This window comes from Botryllus schlosseri, chromosome 3 (genome assembly GCF_051294905.1).
Source record: "Botryllus schlosseri isolate E-star chromosome 3, Bs_hap1, whole genome shotgun sequence".
NCBI classification, from domain to species: domain Eukaryota; kingdom Metazoa; phylum Chordata; class Ascidiacea; order Stolidobranchia; family Styelidae; genus Botryllus; species Botryllus schlosseri.
In genome coordinates, this window is record NC_137238.1 from 16934798 (window position 1) to 16958037 (window position 23240).

The following is a 23240-nucleotide window of genomic DNA, read 5'->3' on the forward strand; positions in this document are numbered from 1 at the left end:
TACCACAAAAAAAGCAAATAAAATGGTATGGTCGAAAATATATTTTCTTTGTGGTCGCAGAAAAGGTGACTATTTAAACATTTAACATCATACATGCTGATAGGACGTCATGCCGAATGATTGCGCCAGTATTGTTTTATGTTTTACTGGAGCCGATCAAACTTCGGTTCCTGGTAATTAGTACCATGATTGCGCCGTTGATTGACTAGCCTACTTGTGGTGTTGGGAGGTCTCTTCTGCAATGAACGTTTATTTACAGTTGTAATACCGGAATACAAAATGATTAATTTGAAAAGTTTTCGTCCAATAGTAGGCAATGAAATTGTTGGGTTGTTTTTAAACACAGTGCTAAACAAATTTGACTAAATATTGCAGCAAACAATACGTTCATATTGCAAATTAATTCCACTCGAAGCTTTTCGACTGGCCCTCTTCAGGAGTGACCGCCAGTAAATGATGTTAACCGAGTTCGAAATATAGAAAGAATTTTGTCGCTGTGACGTAATAATGATAAGTACACAGAGTCGCGAACGGCAGTAAACGCAATTACAAGTCAATCACAACTTGTAGAAGTGATGGTATTCGAGTTTTTGTAATTCTCACCGTATATTATTTTTTCAAATTCAAAATTTTAAACTCATAATGCCGAATAAGTCACCTTCACTTGCACTTTTTTGCCCAGTATTGTTTGTGTTATAGTGGAGCCGAACCTCGGCGCCTGTTAATTGGCAGGCTAATGATTAGTTCTCTGATTGCGCCGTTTATTCAGTTGCCTTATATAACGACTACTCGTGCTGTTAGGATGTCTCTTCTGTAATGAACGTTCATCGTGCGTCGACATCGTTTCGTGGTGCAACAGGGAGTACAGGTTCTGTATTCTGGTGTGGTGGCAGCGATGGGATTCGAGCCCACGCCATGGAAATGGCTGGTGACTCAAACCTCCTCGCGATGTATCCGAATCGAAATCTTGAATTGTGCGATACGTTGAATCAAAGAGCATAGCATCAGGGTTGTAATGACTCGAGTCACGATTTTCGGATCACTCGACTCGACTCGAGTCATTTTCTCAAAATACGGAAATGACTCGACTCGACTCGAGTCAATCTGTGTATTGACTCGACTTGGACTCGAGTCATTGTGCATGACTCGAAGCATGTCATTGACTCGAGATTCAGACGGCGAAGACCGACATTTCATTATAATTTCGAAGCCAACACACTATTGGAATTTCGTTTGTTGGTACTGGTGCTTGAAAATGCGACCAGAAACTGCTAAAAGTGAGGAAAATTGATATATTATAAATGCGAACCATTCAACATCACCAAACAGAGTTAAAAAGTGGGTTTAGGAAGACTTTAACTGGACAGTTTCCAGTGAACACAATGACTTGGACTCGGACTCGAGTCATAACACCATGACTCGGACTCGATCCTCTGTTCGCTGACTTGGACTCGGACTTGACTCGGTGGGAATTGAAAATGACTCGACTTGACTCGAGTCAAAAATATAAAAGTGAGATTGACTTGTGACTCGGAGCCTTGTGACTTGGTTACAACCCTGCATAGCATAGCAGACATGGCGACGCCCATATCAAAACGCAATTTTCAAATACCCATTGTCTTCCTGATCTACGGCGCGAAATGAACTGTCGTGGATGTGACGTTCACAATTACAAACTCGGATTACAAACAACGCCATAGCTATCCACGTTCCACGTTCTCCACGTTCTGTGTAGTACTGGCGATAAAATGTATGCGTGTAGCCATAGCGCAACGTTATGTTACCGCCGAATACTTTGAGAATTGAGAAGTCGATAAGTATTTAGATTTTCGGAATCAGTGTGACAGTCGCATTCGAATAATATCAGTTGTAAAATTCCAAGGTACTTACGATGAATTACGGTATCATTGGTGAGACTTGGTCCGTCTGCGTCTTACCTCTCGTTTCGAGCTTTATTTACGAACAATAGAGACCAGTTTTTACAGAGAAAATGTGACGCACACGAGAGATCCCATGCAGTGAGTTTGAATAAGTGCTACCATAACGTCACGAATTTCCAATTGTGTCGTAACAGTTGATTGACATGTATGGCTCTTAGGGAGTTGAGATGGAAAAAATAGGGCCAATATGGCTCTTCGGACAAAAAAGGTTCCCGACCACTGCTATACTTGGATGGGTTCCCGCTCCTTACCGGGAAAACATAAATCTTCGCGGAACACACGCCAGCGTCTCGGAATTCCGTTGAGAAGCTGCACTTGACACATAAGTGCCAATATCCACGTCAAATATATGGAATATTAACCAGATTCCCTCTCGGTCTCCCTGGTAAGACGAGCAACACCCCTCTGTATCGACCCAAAACTACGTTCGCATCTCTGTACCTCGATCTTTAGAGCTCTGATTTGAGTCTTTGCCACTGCCGCTAAGGGCGATTGATCTGGTCCTTACGGCCGACATGCGACCGTGTTGGTAACCTATGGACTAATGAAATTAGATTGACATTTCCATCACTTATTTTGATTTAGGCGAGTGCATGGGATTGTACGCATGACATGTCCGAGGCCAGTAACATCCGAATAAAAATCAAATTCCATACTCGGTAAATAACGATTAATATTTTATCCCACAGTCGAATGACAATTGTAAATTCCTGGAAATTATGCTGTGCCAAAATATTCAAATGACTTGTGACGCAAATAAGAAACTCAAAGTAATGTCTGCAAATATATTTTATTTCATTACTTAGAATAATAGAAATAAAGATGAAACATGCTGTCGCAATATATACTAGCTGTGGCTACGGCTATTCATAAAATTTCATCACTAGCCACCTCTGGCTGTGTATCCGAACCTGGAATTCTTGAGATTTCTACGGTGACCGCAATTATTAGATGTATCAAATCTACTCGACATGTCAGTAGTTTAAAGAGCTTAACGGAATTTATCAAGAATCGGTTGCGATACAGCTGATCCCATTGTCTCCAACAGTTTAATCGTCATATGGACGATGAAACGAAATCAGTGTGTGGCACTCATGTGATTAAATAGACTGAACTTGATTTGAAGAAGCATGGTTTATTCGACATACAGTCGCCCTTGTGTTATCACCAAACAGTACCAACTGAGCTAACGACGCATATTTACAACGCCTGCTGCAGTTCGTCGCCAGTATGGAGTCATCAATATCAGATCGAGGACATTGACCCGACGAAAATCACAAATATTTGCAGAATCAACGACCACCGTTGTTCCAACATTCAGCAATTTATGATAATTTCATGATCCACCCGGCTGCCACTTGATGTGTTGCAACAGAAATCCCAATCACGCTCGTTTATTCGTAAAGAATCATTAGCACGCTTTTACGGAATGATCTCATATACACACGTCTACAATTTCTAGAAACCAATAATTACACTTCGAAATCCGTTATTACTCGACATGTTAAGTTCCTCAGAGCTGGTACACAGGCATAGGACGTTCGATCTGCTCACGGCATGTGGGGCAGCGATCCAGTTGCTGAGCGCAGACATGACAGACATGTATATGGCCGCACGGAACAAAAGCGATGTCCGGTTCGTTTTCATAGCAGAGTATGCACTTTCGGCCTTCGTCTAAATAGACATAGTTATGTTTATATAGCATAAATTTTGAAACTTATATTTTGCCGTTACATTTTGTACAACCGTTTCACGCTTGTCCGATACCACGCAATTGTTTGATACGCTTGTCCGTTCTAAACGCCACGTAAATGAGCTACTTTTTTCTGAGAGAATTTAGATGAGTAATAACACGTTGACAGTCAGCCGACAGCGGCGTGATTTCAGCATTTTTCTAAGATGGATTTACAATGAGAAATGAATAAATATGCGTTTCTGGGTTGCATTTTCGTGACCCACAGGAAAGGAAAACGACCTACAGGTTTAACAACTACGGTGTTCGCTCATGGGCATTAAAGACATCGATGTACAAAACTGAATACGTCCCTACAAGAATCTCACCGCAGAAAAATTCATGTTCTTTAATATCCATAACCGGTGGTCGATCACATGGGTTCGCTGATAGCATCTGAGTAAGTAATTTGATCAGTTCCTGTCTTTCTCCATCAGTGGTCGGAATGTCGACATTCTTAAGATCCAAGTTATTGTGACAAATATGATATAGCCAATAATACTCGTTGTCACCGTAAGGGTGCTTGCCGTTGCTGGTAAGTTGTGCTAGAACGATGGCCAGAGAAAAGACGTCTACGGCCTGGGTCAATTGAGCTTTTTCTGCATATGACTCTGGCGCACGGTAGCCATCTGATCCGATGCCGGATTTCGTCTGTGTAACATGCGATTTACCAGAAAGTATTTGTTTGGTTATTCCAAAATCAGAATATTTAAATGTTTTATTTTTATTGATTACGAGAATGTTATCTGGTTTTATATCTCTGTGGATGAGCCCCTGTTCGTGTATGTATTGAAGTCCAGAGAGTAGTTGATAACCAATGAACTTGAAATATTTAAATGGCAGGACTTTGTCTTTTCGACGTTTCATAAACGTTGTCAGATTGTATTCACATAGCTCCATGACAATGTACAGACACGGAGTCACTCCATTGGTCGCAATCTCATCGAAGTCAATGTATTTCACGATATTTTCATGTTTCAATCCCTTTAGAACACCAAGCTCAGTTTCTGCGTCTTTAGTTTTTTCAATCACTTTTATCGCGACATCCTTCACCTCCGTTTTTGATACGATCTCTTTCCCTCGTCTAACTTTCGCTCGATCATTTAATTTGGAGACATCACGCATATCCAGCATATACTTTTTTTCTTTTATCCAAAAACAATCTGAAAGTTAAGGAATGGTTAGTAGGCTACATATATTTTCTGTAGGCCTACTTCACATGAGTGGTTCTCAACCCTTTTAACATCGGTGACCGGTGAAACTTCAAATTAAATTTTTGCGAACAGCTGAACCTTAAAAAGGCAAATAAGTATTGTAATTGCTCGATATCCTTTGAAATAAATACGACTTCATCATTCGCCATAGCCAATATTATACGGCCGAGTGTCGCCTAATTGCAGTGACGTGCGGTGAGGTTCGTTTCTAGTGAGCCACTGACCCCCTTCGCACACACACACACACACACACACACACACACACACACACACACACACACACACACACACACACACACACACACACACACACACACACACACACACACACACACACACACACACACACACACACACACACACACACACACACACACACACACACACACACACACACACACACACACACACACACACACACACACACACACACACACACACACACACACACACACACACACACACACACACACACACACACACACACACACACACACACACACACACACACACACACACACACATACACACACACACACGCACACACACACACACGCATACACAAGTAAGGTACTTCATAAATATACCCAAGGATGTGAATATAGTGAAATATTCAGTTATTTTAATCGATTTAATACATATTGCTCAACGAAAAAGACGAAGGAAAACCATATTTCTTTAATTCATGGTCCCAATTTCCGCTCAATCGCCGAAACCGTCGACCATTTTCAACGGAACTGTGCAAGATATGATTTTCAACGGTCATTTCTCATTGACTTCTGTCGTGAATATGTTATACTATTTATGACTTATAACCTATTGGTCAAGCCCGAGCTATTACAAACCGCTGATGAAGAATTCGTGATATCAGTTCAGTTCAGTTCGGTTTATTCGCAATTTATCAGTGGAATACAGCACAAAAATGCGATACAATGAAAAGATAGGACGGCGTCGAAACGACTTGGAGTAGTCTTTGGAATCAGATACCCACTTGGCCTAGGCCATTGGTTCTCAACCGGTGTACCGCGGCACACTAGTGTGCCATTCACGTCTCGGAAGGGCTCCACGAGAGATTTATTCGGACTTTCGAAATTATGCGCAAAATAATTCTAGGCCTATAGCAAACGATCAATAATCAGAAACGGGCTCGATGTGAAGTTAGTGCATTTGACAAATCAAAATTGCTGCCATGCACGCAATCAACGTCCCCTGCAAATTCGCTTTACCCGAGATATAGCGTGCCGCGAAGGCTGAATTCATTTTTTACAATTCGTTGATTGAACGTAGTGGAGAGTAGACATGGCGTCTCCTGTATGACGATGCAGTTTTCAAATCCTAATTGTTATTCTAATCACCAGCGAGAAATGAACTGCTTTTAAAGTGATGTTCTCATTTAAAACCTCGAATGACGAACAACAGCCATCCACATTGCGATTGAAATTCCCCCGCCTGCGAGGTGATTATCCCGGTTTGTTGGAGCTATAATTGAAATGCGGGTGTGTGGCGGCGGTCGATCCCGATTTGGTCGCGAATGTTCAGAGTTATTTCTCTCAAAATCTTGATCAACATTGTCATCACCACGTTGATCCAGATAACCCGAGTTATTCCCATCGGTGATATTCTCTTCCGTACCGACTGGGCCATTAGCTTCACCGCTGTTTTCCGTATCAATGGCATCATCTCCTCTGCTACAATTCAAGTCGATTTCGCGCGTCGTAACACTTCCTGGTGGGTTAGGTAGATCCCCGACGGCGAGTCTAACGTCAGAAAGATGTCGATTCATCCCGTCAACCTCAACCACCACGTCGGCGACAACCCTGGTAACGACACCTCTATTCCATGGAGTAGGACATCGAGCATTTAGTGGCTTCACGAACACTACATCACCGACTCGGTATGGGTTGGAACTATTTTGTCGGTCCAATCTCTTTCTGCTTGCGCGGATCATTGAAGATGGCAAACCAGATTCATAGCGAAACACCTTATCCGCAGGCACAATATCCTCCGAATTCGGAGTGTGATTGTACCAATACACCGTTCGTTCAACACTACCTCCAGATCTCGCGGCCATTCTTTTGATAGTTCTGTGATTCCGCTCCACAACACCGTTTCCAGAATGCCGGTAGGCGCAGCTGAACACATGTTCCACCCCCAACTGTTCAAAAACTTGCGCATTTTCTGGGTAGTAAAACAAGGTCCGTTGTCACTCAGAATTTCACTCGGCGCACCTCTTTCCGAGAAGACTTGTTCAAGGATCTGGATGATTTTATCGGCCGTATCATTTCGCACCGCCCGCCATATCGCAAATCGACTAGGCCCGCTGTCGATCAAACTCAGGTATGGTCGAGTGTTGACGTAAGTAATGTCAAGTGCCAGGCGCTCCCAGACAACGGGAACGGAAAGCTGCCCGTGTTCCCATCTCACGGGACTTGGATCAATTCTGCGATAGATGTTGCACTCATTGATTACTCGTTGAACAACATCACGAGTAACGGCTTCGCCAATGCTTCTTTTGGCCACAAAAAGCGTCCGATTCACACCTAGGTGATGCACGTTATGAAGAGTCCGTACCAGTTCAATCACGTTCTCATTACGCCGGTTTACTCCAAGACACACCTTCTTTAGCCAGCGTTGCGGGACTCTCGTTGGTGCATCTGCGAGATTCTCCGACGATGGTACCCAACGGATTGTGACCTCCATGCAGTATTCCCGAAATAGCTGCGCGATAATTCCCAATCTTCTTTTAATAATCATTTCACTTAGCCCACTGACTCTAGGTCGGCGCGAATCTTCCAATATTGACGTGACCCAATGGAACACACTGACCGAGACGGTCACAACTTCCACATCTGGGAAACCCCATCTCAGCACCAAATTCAATCCCTTTACGACAGCGTCGAGGTCCGCGACATTTATATGCGTTCCGTCGTCCTCTTTCCTCATCCATGCTGCATCTTCGACAACTTTCCCATCTACGGCCAAACAGCATGCTACCGCCATATTGCTCGCATCACACCATATTTGCGCTCTGCCATCACGATATACTCTCCAGTCACCTCTTACTGGATCGCTCTCTCGTACCTTCGTCAAGATTTATTCAGCCAAATGCCTAACTAGGTTCGGTATTACCGCATCCCACGCTATCTCGTTAGTAAGGCGTTTTACATGACTTCAGGCAGTTCTCAACCACCCGGCCACGGGATAATGCCCTGTGAGCTTGCCGAACACAGAAAATAGCCCTCTCTTCGTCATGTGGCCGTCCAAACTCGGCAGATCACCATCTCTCCTCAAATCCAGTACTCCATCCTGGGTCTCATTCACCTGCAATCCAAGTACACGTGCATCACGCAACGGAACTGGATCCTTCGTCACTAACCCATAACTTGCCAAATGCCTGCGCACTTTCTCAACCACCACAACATTCTCATCAACCCATATGTCGTCGATATAATGGTCGGTTCCCCTTGCTATATCGTCTCCCAGTGACAATACGGTAGAAATGATCTTGGTCATCACCTTTGGGCCGATGTTCAAACCGAACCCCATTCGTGTCATAACGTACACACTTTTCCTTGATGTCGCACTACTTGGAATTTTTGCAGCCTCTCTGACACGTGAATCTGTAGGTATGCCTTCTGGAGATCCAGGATAAATGCGCGATTACTTCATTTGCGCCAATTTCTCAATTTATCTTGGCATACAGCCGCATCCATTCCGGGGTGACTCATGACATGAGAATTCAGCTCGCGGTAGTCCATCACCGGCCGTACCTTCTGCTCTTTGTTCGGTTGCTTGACCGCCAGCAGTGGGATTATTCCCTCGTGGGACCCGTGACGAGCAGGATCGTACTCCTCCAACCAACCGTCTCTGATCCATAGACTCAGTTCATTATCAAACGATGTACGACACTCCGATGGTATCTGATATCCGGCACGTTGATTCGTCAACTCCCGCTCGCCATTTTCCCATCTCCACTCCATAGTCCACTTCGCTCCTTCAAATTTTGCAGTGAAATCTTTATCGTCAATTTGCAACTGTTTATTCGTCCCGACCACCGCACTTGATACACACACCTTTGCGCCAAACCACACGTCCAGATTTGGATCAACGAATACCCCGCCCAGTTGCTGGATAACATCAATACCGAGAATCAAGCCAGCAGCACATACCAGCTCGGAGGCCACCAGGCATCGCACCCTTACGTTGGTCTCGCTTACAACAATCGTTACATGGTCTCTCCATAACAGCTAGTACTTTCTCCATTTAGCATCTCGACAATCCTTCTTCGACCAGAAGCGTTATATCCCATACGACGACACACGTTTTCAAGAACAACGGATTGCTGACACCCAGTATCCACCAGAACCTTGAGAGGTTTTCCACCAATTACAACTACAATAAACGGAAGCACCTTTTTCGCTACTTTTGAATACGGAAGAACGCGTCCAGTGCTGACGGTTCTCCTTGGTAGTTTTCCTGCTGCGGTTCGTTACGTTCATCAGCTCTGCATTGTCGGGCTACATGGCCAAGCTTCCTGCAGGAAAAACATCTTGGTTGTCTCCTGACCGTTTCGTTGCCGTCATTTCTCGGCTCTTTCATGGGACATTCTCTAGCAAAATGACCAAGCTTCCCGCAGAAAAAACAATTGTACTTCCGCTGACGCGAGCCGACCGCGCACGATACGCTGAAGCTGCTGCGGACCGACATTATTACTCGTGCCCGTGCAACAAGATCACTCAAATTCATTTTGTTCAATCCTGCTACAGATTTTAACTGGCCTGAAACTTCTGATGGGAGTCCATTTACAAATGCGCACCGAATTAACGCCTCGGATTCATCCACCTTCAACCCAATCAATAGCGCCTGCCTTTTTAGGTCGGAAAGGTACACATCGACAGGTTCGTCATCCAGCAGTATTCTTCGTTGGAATTGGCCATACGCGTCGTAACAATTTACCCCAAACGCATTCAAAATAGCTTCTTTTGACTTGCTGTAATCCTTTCTGTCCACCTCTGGCAACTGCTTGAACACTGCAAATGCAGCACCATCCAATAGCAATGGGAAAATAGTTGGCAATTTGTCCGTCAGTTCTTGAAGCTCGGCAACCAGTTCTAGTTTCTCAACCCTCTTTGCAAAATCCCCAGACGTTGGATAATCTACGTAATTCCTCACAATATCAGTTAACTTCATATTCGCCATTGGGCCGCGATAGCTTGTAATATAGTTCAATGTATTTAAAACGTTCCAGTTAAAACAGCACAACCAGTCCTCTCGCCTTCGAGCCCGTTCTGTCGATCGCGTGACAGTAATTACGTTAATCACAATCACAGTATCCTTACATTATACCCTATTCGTATGTGGCGATTGTGGTTGGACTATAACAGGCCATGGTAATTACATCGACAATGTAGTAGCGGGCAGTGAACAAATCTCATGGAGTAGTATATAAGCGCAGACCGCAGCTTCGGGTTAGTTATGTGGTAGCAGAGGTAATCGCTAAAAATTCAAAACCTCACATGGAAGGGGGCAACGATATTCTTCCAGCTTGCAATAGAATTGTAAAACAAATATTTGGGAACAAAGCTGCAGAAGAATTGAAGACGCTTACAGTGTCAAATGAAACTATTCGTAGACGTATTTGTGACATGTCCGCAGATATAGAAGATACCGTAATTTATTCTTCGAAATAGAGCAAATCCTACTGAGTGATCCGAAAGGGTAGATGCATGCATTCGTCAGAGACCACATCTGTACGACTGTAGGTGCTTCTGAGTATTCTGGTAATTTTCAGGTGCCTTAAGTCAAAAAAATTGAGAACCCGTGTGCCAATGTGCCGCAAACTATTTAATTTTCAGAGTGTGCCGCAGTGTCAAGAAGTTTGAGAACCACCGAAGGCCATGTAACGAGAAGCCATACACACTGAATGAAAAGTAAAAGAAGATGGTATAGAAAAAAGCGAGTGACAAAAATGGGGGGCATGTCATGGAAGGCGAGATCGATAGGCCAGGTTGTGGTCCGGTAATCTTGAGGACGCACTAGTATATTTTTAGTAGTAATTGCTTGTATTTCGACTTGAATGTGGACATGATCGCCGACTGTCGGATGGCCGGCGGGGTACTGTTCCACACGTCAGGTCCGGTATATCTGATGGAGCGATGATTTTTTCAGTCAATTTTATGATATTTGGACGACGTGGACGCGCGTGTCATGTACTTGTCCGCTTTTGATTCCGAGGTAAAGAAGTCATTGAAATATTCGCGGGCGATGATCGCAGTGGAACTGATGTATAAACTTGGCGATTTGTAGATTCCTTCAATTTTTGATCCTCGTCGTCAAAATATTACATGATCGACCGAAAAGATCATCATTATTATTTCGAAATGAGTTTTCGGCTGCTTTTGAAAAGCCATTTATAACACTTGCTCTGCACCATCGTGCCGCGCGCTCGAACTAGACCAGGAATTCCCTGTTGCAGCACCATACGAAAAATACGTCCCGAACTTCCTAATAAATTCAAAATATGATGTTTTTCTGTAATTAATAGAAAAGCGCACAACATCCTGCATTTTGGAAAGGAGATACAAAATTCGATTGTATCTGGCGGACGGGCAGGACACACGCCACGGACCGTCACCGATCCACAGACCGGTGCTTGCGAACCACTATTCTGCACATCGCACATGCACGTAGTGCTTTTATTCATTCTGACGCAATAATGCAATTTCATTGTCTCGGGTTTTCGTTCGGCAGATATCATACATCTCCGTATGCGATGTGTTTTGAATATGGTCATTGGTCAAATACCTACTATCCAACATCGCAGATAGTTTTGATTGTGGTATTAATGGTGTTTGTCGACTGATATGGTCATTTACACCAGGCCGATATTCTTCATTGATATTCCGTAACTGCCGACTTGCAGCACGACCCACTTCTAGGCTTTTCATAAGACACCGATTGCAAGGATGAGATGGCAAGGAGGATCCTACATGAACCTCCTACACCTAGGTAGGAATTCTGGAGTCGACCTCGGTCGGACTCGAACCCGCAACCCATTCGTGTTGCAGCCTTGGACTGTCCCACTACGCTTTCTCGCCAACATCGCTGAGGTGATGGGTAACTCGGTGATGAAACAGAAAACGAAATTCTAGCTCAACTTACCGATCGCGCCCAATTTCTTTCCGCATGATAAATCATGTTTAGAGATGATTCAGCTATCATCGTATTAATAAAATCTTCATAATATCGAAAGGTCATATATCTACCATGGTGGTTGCATAGGGATATGACGCATTCACAACGGCATCACAATCTCGCGAAATCGGAACACTACATCCAGAACGACCTGGTGTTTTACGACTTTGTTTAAAACAGATTTCGTCAACTCTAATCGGGTCGGGGGCCATTTTACAAATTTCGTATAAGAGACTGCGGGCCGCATCAATTCAATATCAAAATAAAACAGGCCACACAGTTTAGCGACTACGTATGTAAAACTTCACGCTCTGCACATGGGCGACGACCATGGTTTACCACAAATGCCATTCAAGAAATACAAATTATAGGGTCACCGATATTGCTTTTCGAAGGCGGTTACCGATTCCGACACCCGACACGCTTGCAAGGTCAATAACAGGCCGATGTTGATATGGAAGGAGCAGAGAAACACCTCCCTAAAATATTATATATTGGGCGAGATGACAGTTGTACATGCCACAGACAGCTGAACAACAAACGAGCAAACTGAAATTAAAAAGAATTATTGCTGAATTGTGCACATTTATTGAAATTTAGGCTAATAAAAAGAAAATCATTATACAGATTACAGATCAGTCCATTTCGATAATAATCGGCTAACTTCTAATACAAATACAACAAAAAAGACCATGGTCATCACTTTCACTTTATAAGCGCCCGATACGTGACAACACTTTGCATCGACTACGGAAGCGATATTGGGCTTAAGTATAGACACGGTACTTGCTGGAAAACTATCTCTTCGTAAAGCTTGATCATGTGGGGGAGCACCAAGTCGTTTTTTCCAAGCGTCTAGGTCAGTGGTTCCCAAACTTTTTCGACTCATCGCCCCCTTTTCAAACTCCAAACGGATCATCGCCCCCCAAATATTGGGAACCAAAAAATGGGAATACATACTGAAATCACCGGCGAGTTGACTAAGAAAAAACGTCAACTTTTCGACCGGACCTCGAAATTACACTTTTCCAGCTAAATGTTGGTGAGTTCTCTAAATAAAAAAAAGTGTTTTCTCCGACTTGATTCCAAAATAACCGTAACAGAGCTTCGTCACCCCCCCCCCAATACGTTGGTCTTGACCCCCTCCATAGGGTGATAAAGCAAACTTCTGCACCCCTCAGACCCAACTCCACCGATACCTCTTTACCGCTACTTCTTAGCACAAATTGTTGGACTCTTTAGTTAGTCGGCTTATTTCGCGAAAAATTTCAATCATTCATGATTGGATCGGTGACTAAATGACCGGGAATTACATGGATATTGCTTTCAATTTTTTATCTCTCTCTGCTCATGTATTCAGATATACCGGTAAAGCTGAGTGAAGTGTCTTGGAAAATGTAGGGCCCGTAAATAATAATTGAACATATTCGGGCGGACCCGTGGGTATAATGACTTCGTTACGTAATGCTGTTTCGTGGCCTGACTGCTATGTTAAAAGATATTCAAATCGCCCATGCGTACTAAACTAAAAGATGCACACGATTTCAAATTGATATTTCTGTACTGGCAATTGATTTTTCACTGCAAGATGACATTTTTTGTGGGATTCTGATTGCCAGGACCGGAATTATAAATATATGTATATCGTATATATATCGAAGTCGATCAGCCTAAAGACAATCCTTTTCCGCCCAGGTTTTCTCGTTCTGGCACTCTTCTCGGAGTCGCATGTTACATGGCCTGAAACTTCATATGTCTTGGTGCGTCATGGTGTGATAATGGTTGACGCCGAGATGCCCATTTCTATAACTCATGCGTATTATTTCTTGAAGGAAGGGTATCCAATAAGCAAGAAATAAGTGACCAGGAAATGGCGCGCAGCGCGAAAATTTTTTGGAAAATTTGCCTGAATTTCCAAAATATTACTCTATAATTAATGTTAATTCACGAAAAATTTATGAGCTCCCTTCGAGCTCGGGCCCCCCATCCCAATTGGGGGTTTGGGTGTGTCAGTTCCGGTCATGAACGCCAATATAGCCATTTCAATGCGCCATCGCCCCCCTATCGCCCCCTTCGTCCATTTTCGCCCCCCTATCGCCCCCTTGGCTATTTTCGCCCCCCTGGACCGACAAATCGCCCCATGGGGGGCGATATCGCCCACGTTGGGAACCACTGGTCTAGGTCTTGGCAGTGTCCGGGCCGTTGCAGGACAACGCAGTAGCCTCATTCCAGTGTTGGGATGACTCGAGTCATGACTTGACTCGAGTCAGACTCGAGTCACCTTTTCCGCATGACTTGACTTGACTCGAGTCACTTTGCCAAAATGACTTGACTTGACTTGACTCGGCGAATCAGAAATGTGGATTGACTCGTGACTCGGAGCAAAATTCACGAGTCAATTTCAAGTCATAAAGTAATCGGTGTCGATAAAAATCACTGTATCTTGGATATGCTCGGATTGTTCGCGAAACGCTTGCGTAACCCGTGAGACTGAGAGCGACCAATCATTCATTCAATAAGCGTGCATTTCACCGAGCCTCGGTTGTTCTCTCACAAATAGATTGACTGCAAACGAAGTGATTGAAGCTTAAAGCTTACGTTGTCGTAACTCTAGTGGTAAAGTAATAGAATAGCAAAATGTCTATTTCTGTTCTCATCTTACCTTAACCAAACCGATTGTTTTATTGAAATTGAAGTCGAATATAGTTTATATAGTCCTCAACCATTGGCGCAGGCTCGAATGGTATCATATCTATTTGTAAATGGGTAACGTATTGCCTTATCAATTCGTTTCCCTATTCTCTATTTTGGCTGGTAACTATAAACTGAGGCTATGCAATTACGTAGTGTAACAGTTCTACGTATATGTGAGCGATAAAGCGCCTTCTTGCGTGTATATTTAACTCTATATTCGTTCATCGGTTCGGAATCAATGACCAATGACCACTCAAACTGTATTTCAGACAGCTAGCAAATTGCAATGACGTAATCATGCCTCATACATACATCGAAAAGGCAACTTGACTTGAAATTTGACTTGACTCGTGACTTGACTTGACTTGACTCGACTTGACTCGAGTCACCTCCAAAAATCGAGTGACTTGACTTGACTCGAGTCACCTCCAAAAATCGATTGACTTGACTTGACTCGAGTCAAAATGTGCAATGACTCGAAATGACTCGTGACTCGAAGGTAGTGACTTGATCCCAACACTGCCTCATTCATATCACAACATTGTTTTCCCCGTTTACTAAGCAGCGACAATTACATTTTAGTGTGTATTACATTTCTACGACTTATTGCTGTTAAATTAAAGGGGCACTGCACGCCAAAAATGATGTGGTCTCAAATTGAAGGACAAAACAAAAAATAAATTTTGGCCGCAGCAGTTTTCTTCAGAACGCCACCGCAATGGAGCTGCAATTTATTGCGATTCCCACAAGAACTTCACGCTCCAGCAGTCACGCAGAGATCAAACTGTATATAGTTGCCAGCCGATGTTAGTGTCCGATATGATGTCGACACACGCAAATCTCACGGCTCATGGAAATTGGTGTACGTCACATTTTCCATTTGACTGAAGGCAATTTGACGGTAATTTTGACCGGCTTCGGGAGCATCAAATTTGATAACACGGGTATCAATCGAAGGCTGCCGCTGTACTGATTACGAAAATATAAATTTTATTTCGGTCCTGGAACCCCCGTAATCAGCCTCGAATTTTTCATTGTTATGGAGAGTGAGATTGTGACGCAACAACGCTGTCTGGCGAAACGAGAGCGTAGGTCAGGAGTAAATGATGGCTGCGCGGCGAGAGTGAGAGTTAAGCTGGCGTCGCGGCAATGACACCTCTGTATTACTTCTGACGTAAAAGGCTCCGGCATTCAGAGAATCCTGAAAGGTGATTGAAAAATAATAAACCAAATTCCAACGTCCCCGTTTAGTTAAATCTCCTATATTCCCGACAAGGACCATATAGGCCTAAGCTTGGTAATAGAGCATTCCGATGGAAAACAAAGGCAAGTATTTGGTGGTAACATTTTGGAATCATTTGACTGGTCCGGCCCGCAAGCTATCTAATAAATGATTGGATCTGGACCGCGACCCCAGTTTAGTTCGACATTCCTGCTGCAAACCTTTATTCAACATTTCACCTGTTGCATTCGCGGACCAAGTCCTACCCTTACATGTCAAGGAAAGGCTACATGGTAATGTGTGCTCACACTTAACCAAAGCGACTATAGAAAGTATCGTCACCCTCCATCAACAGCGTAACTTGTCTCTGGAGCCCTATACAACAAGCGGGCTAAGTCAATCGACATCATAATCATCCGACCTATCAATGTATAGGCCTTCAGCTACCGCGACCAGGGGTGTCAAACATACGACCCTCCAGGTATAATTTCATCTGACCCGCGAAGGAATTCTGAGTAGATTCAAAAATACTATTCAGAATATTTCTAAGATTATTAGTTCGAAACACTCCCATTAAATAATCTTGCAAGACAGCAAATGTCGAGTATGATCATTGTTGTTCAATGTTCATGTTCAGAGGCCACATTATAAACATCCGGCAGCGGACTTGTTCTTTCACTCTAGTCGCTATTAGGAATTATAGTCGGCGACATTGAAACCACATTCCTAGAAGGCACAAAAGTTATATGCAGGATACATAGATAATATAATATAATAGTTACACAAAAGTATAAATCAAATATATGTGGTTGCCGTGCTGTATCACTTCTGACTCAAAAGATCGCCGGCCCCCAGAGAAACCCGAATCGCGATTTAATAATATATGACGGAATTCAAATGTCCAATCACCGTATTTCTTATGGCAATTCGGCTGTTTGAGATACAGGTGTTGCTGTAATTGAACCGTGTTCGTAATATTAAGTAATATTCTAATACATGCTTGATTGTAAAGTATTCAATGAGAATCAAGGGTATGAATTTTGAGGTAACATTTTGGTCCGGCCCGTGAGTGATCTGTAGGTTTGAATCCGTCCCACGACGCATGTTGAGTTTGACATCCCTGAGGGAAAGATATCCAAGTTGAATGACAATGCGCGAAAATACGTATGGCCCTAATGCATTCTATGGACCCAGTTCTACCCTTAAAAGTCAAGGAAAGGCTGGTCTGCTCGCTACTACCGAAGCACCTATAGAAAGTATTAACAGCGCCACGTTTCTCTGTGACGCGATTGCACTTCGAAACAAAAGATCATTGCCCAATGCCCATTGCCGCGACGCCAGCTGAGCACTCACTGTCGCCGCGCAGCAATCATTTGCTCCTGACCGACTATAGAAGTATAGATAACTAACCTCCGTAGGTTAGTTATCTATAGACCGACGCTCTCGTTTCGCCAGACAGCATTGTTGCGTCACTATGCCACTCTCCATAACAATGAAAATTTCGAGGCTGATTATGGGGGTTCCAGGACCGAACTGAAATCTATATTTTCGGAATCAGTACAGCGGCAGCCTTCGATTAGGGCTGGGCATAATGATTCGAGTACTCGAATCTGAATCGAGTATTAATGGTAATGATTCGAGTCGAGTAGTAAAAGAAGATTTTTTCGAGTACTAGAATTATACGCTCCTCGCCACTGGAAGTTAATTTATCAATGAGAAGTATAGTTTCGACAGTAATTTTCACTGTTGAAGCCTTGAACCTTGATTGACCGTATCGTAGCATACGAAACATATAGTACAAAGCTGCGAAGTTGCTGGAACTAGCAGATTTCCAACGTCAGCATCGTCCCGCAACATTATCACCAAGTGCAATAAAATCGGTTTGATCGAAAAAATACCAAAATATCTTTTATGTGATGGAAAACAAACATTATATTCTTCGTGGTGGCATAAAAGATACATATTTAAACCTTCACACATCACGTTCTGTTATGACGTCATAATGAGTGATACTCGATTACTCGACTCGACTCGAAGCATATTACGTGATTCAGAATCGAATCACTCAGATACTCGATTTTGCCCAGCCCTACCTTCGATTGATACCGCCGTGTTATCAAATTTGATGCTCGGCAAGTCGGTCTAAAATCACCGTTAAATTGCTTTCAGCCAAATGGAAAATGTGACGTAGACCAATTTATTGAGCCGTGAGATTTGCTTTTGTCGACACCATGTATGACACTATGATGTTATGAAGGAAATATGTCGTACACGACACAAATAAAGGTCCGATTTTGACATAAATCTCCTGCATTCTCGAATTTCTTACCCCTTCACAGTCACGTTTTGTACGGATGTCATTATTTATATATCATCATAATATACCGACCAACCTCCTTCATTCAACTTGACCAATTCCAGGAGACGTTTGTCCTTCACCTTTTCTAAACAAAATAACGTCAATGCAGAGATGAGTTTGAGTATGCACTGAATTAATGGGATTGATCTAAAAACCAAATTTGAATAAATCGCGAGGGAAAGGGACTCAACGTGCCTTGTTGATCGGATTGTATTGAAGAAGCACTGCACTGAAATACGCTCTTATATAAAATTTAGGGGGAAGGTGTGAAAAACATATTGACAGCAATCATCTTCTTCAGAAATCTAATGTCTTCAAACTTTGGCTAAAATATGTTTACGAAAGGTGTCATTGTACTTCATCGTTGTAGTATGGAGTATGGAGGTCGAGCACCATCGCTTGAGAATTTTCTGGCCTGCATTTCATCGTTGCGGCGCTTCATCGACGCAATCAAGGCGAGTATGCAATATGATGTATTAAGTAATATCAGGGGTTACCATATTTTGGAATTCCAAAAAGAGGACACTTTTCAGAATTTTCAGGACTTGCAAAACCGGAGTAGAATTCTCAAAAAAATGGTAAATTTGTCCCATTTCGTGGTCTGTTGACTAAAAAAAGGTCAACTTTCCCGCTCGGTGCCCAAAATACAGTTTATTTCTTCACATTGTCGGGTGGTTGACTAAAAAAAGGTCATCTTTCCACTCGGCTCCCGAAATACCCGCCGGAGCGTCACTTCGGTGCTCATTTACGGCATCTCAGTCGAACTTTGCTATAAATATGACCAAAATTCTCAAAAAAGAGGACAAAAAGGCGTCCTCCGAGGACACTTTCAAAAAAGTCAAAAAAGAGGACAAATCATCTTAAAAGTGGCCGTATGGTAACCCTAAGTAATATTTCAATAAGACAGAATAGTCGTGTGAACTCACTTGCGAGGAACACAGATCCTACAGTCGCTGCGGTCAACGCAAGAGTCGAAGCACTACCTATCAATATCCCGGTAACTAACGGCATGCTGATAATACATAGTTTGTTATTTGTAGTTAGTGTATGGTAATTGATTAGATTATAAACAAAAACAGTATAGTCATTATCATTACGAGATGAAAAGTTGACGCCACTATATTTTCAATATGAGCTTGGTTCACATCACTTGACTATGGATATACGTACAATGTTGTTCAAAAATCACTATATTCTACAATATTGTTAGGCTTTTTAAAAAAAACACTGCGCAGCAAATTTGCTTCAATTTCAACCTGTAAAAGCAAATCTCATGGTGTTGGAAAACTTCAAATTTATTGAAAAATCGCAATTTTTACTCAAATATTACTGTGAATCCCATGAAATTGTTGGGTTGTCTAAAAACGATACATAATAAATTTGCCCTAATTCCAATCGGTGGAAGCTGATTTATTGGAGTGCGAAATTTTGGACTCGAAAGCAATGGTATTTACGGTGAGAAATCCAGTAATTATTGATTGTAGAACTAACCACCGTGAATACTATTATTGTAAATTGATAGCTACCTGGAGGTAAAGAGCTTCGATATATGATCCAATATTATATTCATATTGAACCAAACCCGGGGGAAGCGAGTGTCGCAGTGTGTAAATAAGCGACACCATCACGACATCAATGGTCGTTGATTTGAATCTGTGCCCGAATTTTATCTGGGCTCCTCATCGCCGATCCTGCTTTGCGAATGTTCTTTCCAATTCTCTACTAGTTGATGACGATTACCCTGGCGAGTGTCAGCCGAAACTATTCGGGCTCAATTCAGCATGAATATACTATTCAATTATTTTTAATAAAAAATTGTGAAAAACAATAACCTTGCTTTTACCGGTTGGAACTAAGCCAATAGTGTTATGTATCGTTTTTTAGGAAACTCAACAATTCCCAAAGAGAATTTTTTTAAGTAATTGAAAATCTTCTAATTGTAACACCTTCGCTTCTGGTATTGAGCAAAGTCTGGTGTGCAGTGTTATTTCAGGCTACCTAACAATATTATGGAATAACCAGCCTAATCGCCCGAAGTGGGCGATTTTCAGAGGCAGGGGCGAAAAATATGCGAATAGAAGGCGAAAACGTACGTTGAGGGCGAAGATACGTGGGCATGATGCGATGAGACAAAAATCTTAGGAAACACTACTATACTGTTATTGCCAAACTGGTTACAATAAAGTAGAGCCAAGCTTCACAATAAGATTTCGACGTCTGGTATAAGTCTATTGATTAATATTTACTCCTGTTATATTTTGCTCATATTTTACAAGAGAATAATAGTCTTTCCTTCTATCTTTCTTTCTTACTTTCGAATTTTGGTCGAAGGGTTCAAATTCGAAATTCTAGGAGAGAAATATGGCTAATAAAGGTTTGGCACCCCTGATATGAAACCTCTAATCATAAACCTGCTATAGATGCATAAGTCAACGCCGATTTCATTGGAATTTCCATAGCGATATCGATATAGGCCCTTGGAACTTTTTCTGCAATGTTTATCGGCAATGTTTGTCCTACACCCTTGAAATAAGTTGTATTTCTCAGTGCTCAATCGACAGCCGTAAGACTGACTGTGAACACTCACACGATAATACAAATAAAATGTAGAGCAGAGTGTACATGATGCGTATCACCATTATTGTTTTGTTGTACCTGGCTCAATAAATGGAGTGACACAGCGACATTAAGTAAACAATATGAGCTCTTCAGAGTAAATTTCAAAGTAACACATTGCATCATGGGGCAAAGTCTACAGCCGGCGAGAAAGACCCAAATGTTTCAAGTGGATTTTAGATCTCCAAGACAACATACGTTACCATATTGGAATATTCAATTGCTTATCTTATTGAAGCTACATTGACATCAGGTGACACCATTTTTTCAAGCTTCTCAAGCCGGGCCCACTAAGAAGACACGATTTATCTAAATCAGTGGTTCCGAAAGTGGGCTCCAGCGCTAAGGGGTGCCACTCATGAAATGCACGATTGAGAGGCGCTTGCTTTAAAATTGGGCGGTGAGGGGGCGCTGAGAGCAAATGGGGCGGTGCAGGCTTAGTGGGCAACATGCTGTCAACTATTAAAACGATTGATGAATAAAGCAACTTAGTACGCAGAAAAGTGCAAAATCGATTCATTCACTGCAATTTAGGGTAGGGATGTCACAAGTCCGGAATTTCAACGTTGAAACTGCGCCCGGGAGGAAATTTTAAAATATACCCAAATGTCCGGAATTTTGATGCCTTGAAAGAGAATCAATTTTAGTCGAAAATTAACATAAACGATATTATTTTAGAAAGATTTATGCCCCTTGAAATTTTTCTTCGCGCTGCGTGCGATTTAGTGTCACATTCATACTTTTTGATCTGTGTACCACCCAGAGTTGGATCAATTGTAATTTGTAATTGAGCTGAATGTAATTATTTACATTTTTTCATATAATTGTAATTGTAATTGTAATTAAAGCATTTCTATCAAAATTTTGCTCTAATACAATCTCAATTACATTTTCATGGAAACCTGACAATCGCAACATTAAATGATCATTTACTCAATCATTTATTCGTCGCACCATTGAAAATCCGTTACGAACCAGGATGACGACGAGGGGCCTTAAAACCTTAGTAAACAGTCACCACATGTAATAATTAGCCAATTTACATCGGTGTTCTATGCGTGCTGCACTATAACTAGATAATTCAGTCACGCTAAACTGTTTCACATACTTCAGTAGCAACAGTAAACTTTGTGAATTACAATATAGGCTAAACCAGTGGTTCTCAAACTGGGGGCGTGCTCCATTGGGCGGCATGAAAGCATCTGAACGGGGCGCCACGCTCCAGTGAACTGAAATCTTTTCCGCGCTTGGCCCGATTCACCTCCGTTTTATGGTTATTGCTCGGTGTATAGTCTGAATTTCGTATTGGAGAATTCTCTCATCAACAGTCATAACCTTCCATACCATCAAGCTATATGTAAGGATTGCTAACTTGCTAGTTTCATTGTGTGCTATGACGATAAGGGGGGCACGAAATATTCACTGTCATAAAGGGGGGCGTGTCTAAAAAAGTTAGAGAACCAATGGACTAAACTAAATCTTAATATTTCAAAAAATGGATGAACAGCAAATAAACTCTTCTGAAACCTGTGCTGAACCATTTCCTACACCACGGTCAAAGTTTTTTTTAACCTCTGACCAGTTCCGAGGCTTGTTGCAACAATGGCGAAAAAAAAGTTTCCAAGCAAGGCCCCATCAAACTTGATCACGCAATTGTAGAGATGTTATCCCAATCTTACCTCCAATCTTGGCCAAATTTACTGGGGCCAGAAACTTTTCGCACTCTAATGTTCATCAAATGCAATCTAACAGTTTCCGAGCAAGTGAAAATGTAAATGCGAACCAAAATATTGTAATTCTAAGTTATCAGGAGGTTATTTTCTTTTGCATTTATTTTAATTTTACGGACCTTATCGGTATCATCCTCGTCGCTGACGCCTTACCAATTACATTCCATTATCCTCACGCAGCTCTGAGTAGCCTAATCGTTTGATTACATTTCATTGACTGTCCTGTAGCCCAGTGCTATTCAACCGGGGTTTTCGTACACCCCATAGGGTGTACCAGAATTTTCAAAGGGTGTACCACTTGGATGGGGTGTACAGGGGTGTACCAGATCCGAATTACAATGAGCCGATGGCTAGCTATCACAAATACAGGTTTATGCGTCAGTACAGGTTGACGCACAGCTTAATGAATAATATGGCAGTGCGCTTCAACCAGGTTTTTCGTACACCCCAGCGTATATCATAATTTTTAAAGGGTGTAACACTCGGATTGTGTGTACAGTGTACCGGGGTGTACCAGATCCACATTATGATGAACCGAT

General features: G+C 42.4%; 1 protein-coding gene across 1 annotated transcript; it reads right to left on the minus strand.

Moving 5' to 3' along the window:
* Nucleotides 1-3318: 3318 nt before the first annotated feature.
* On the minus strand, nt 3319-20104 carry LOC145434945 (uncharacterized). Its single transcript, XM_080312172.1, has 4 exons — nt 19282-20104; nt 18390-18440; nt 4002-4835; nt 3319-3614 (listed from the first exon to the last, which is right to left on the minus strand). The coding sequence occupies exons 1-4, from the start codon at nt 19364-19366 to the stop codon at nt 3454-3456; spliced, it is 1131 nt and encodes a 376-aa protein (XP_080168298.1). The 5' UTR covers nt 19367-20104; the 3' UTR covers nt 3319-3453.
* Nucleotides 20105-23240: the final 3136 nt, after the last annotated feature.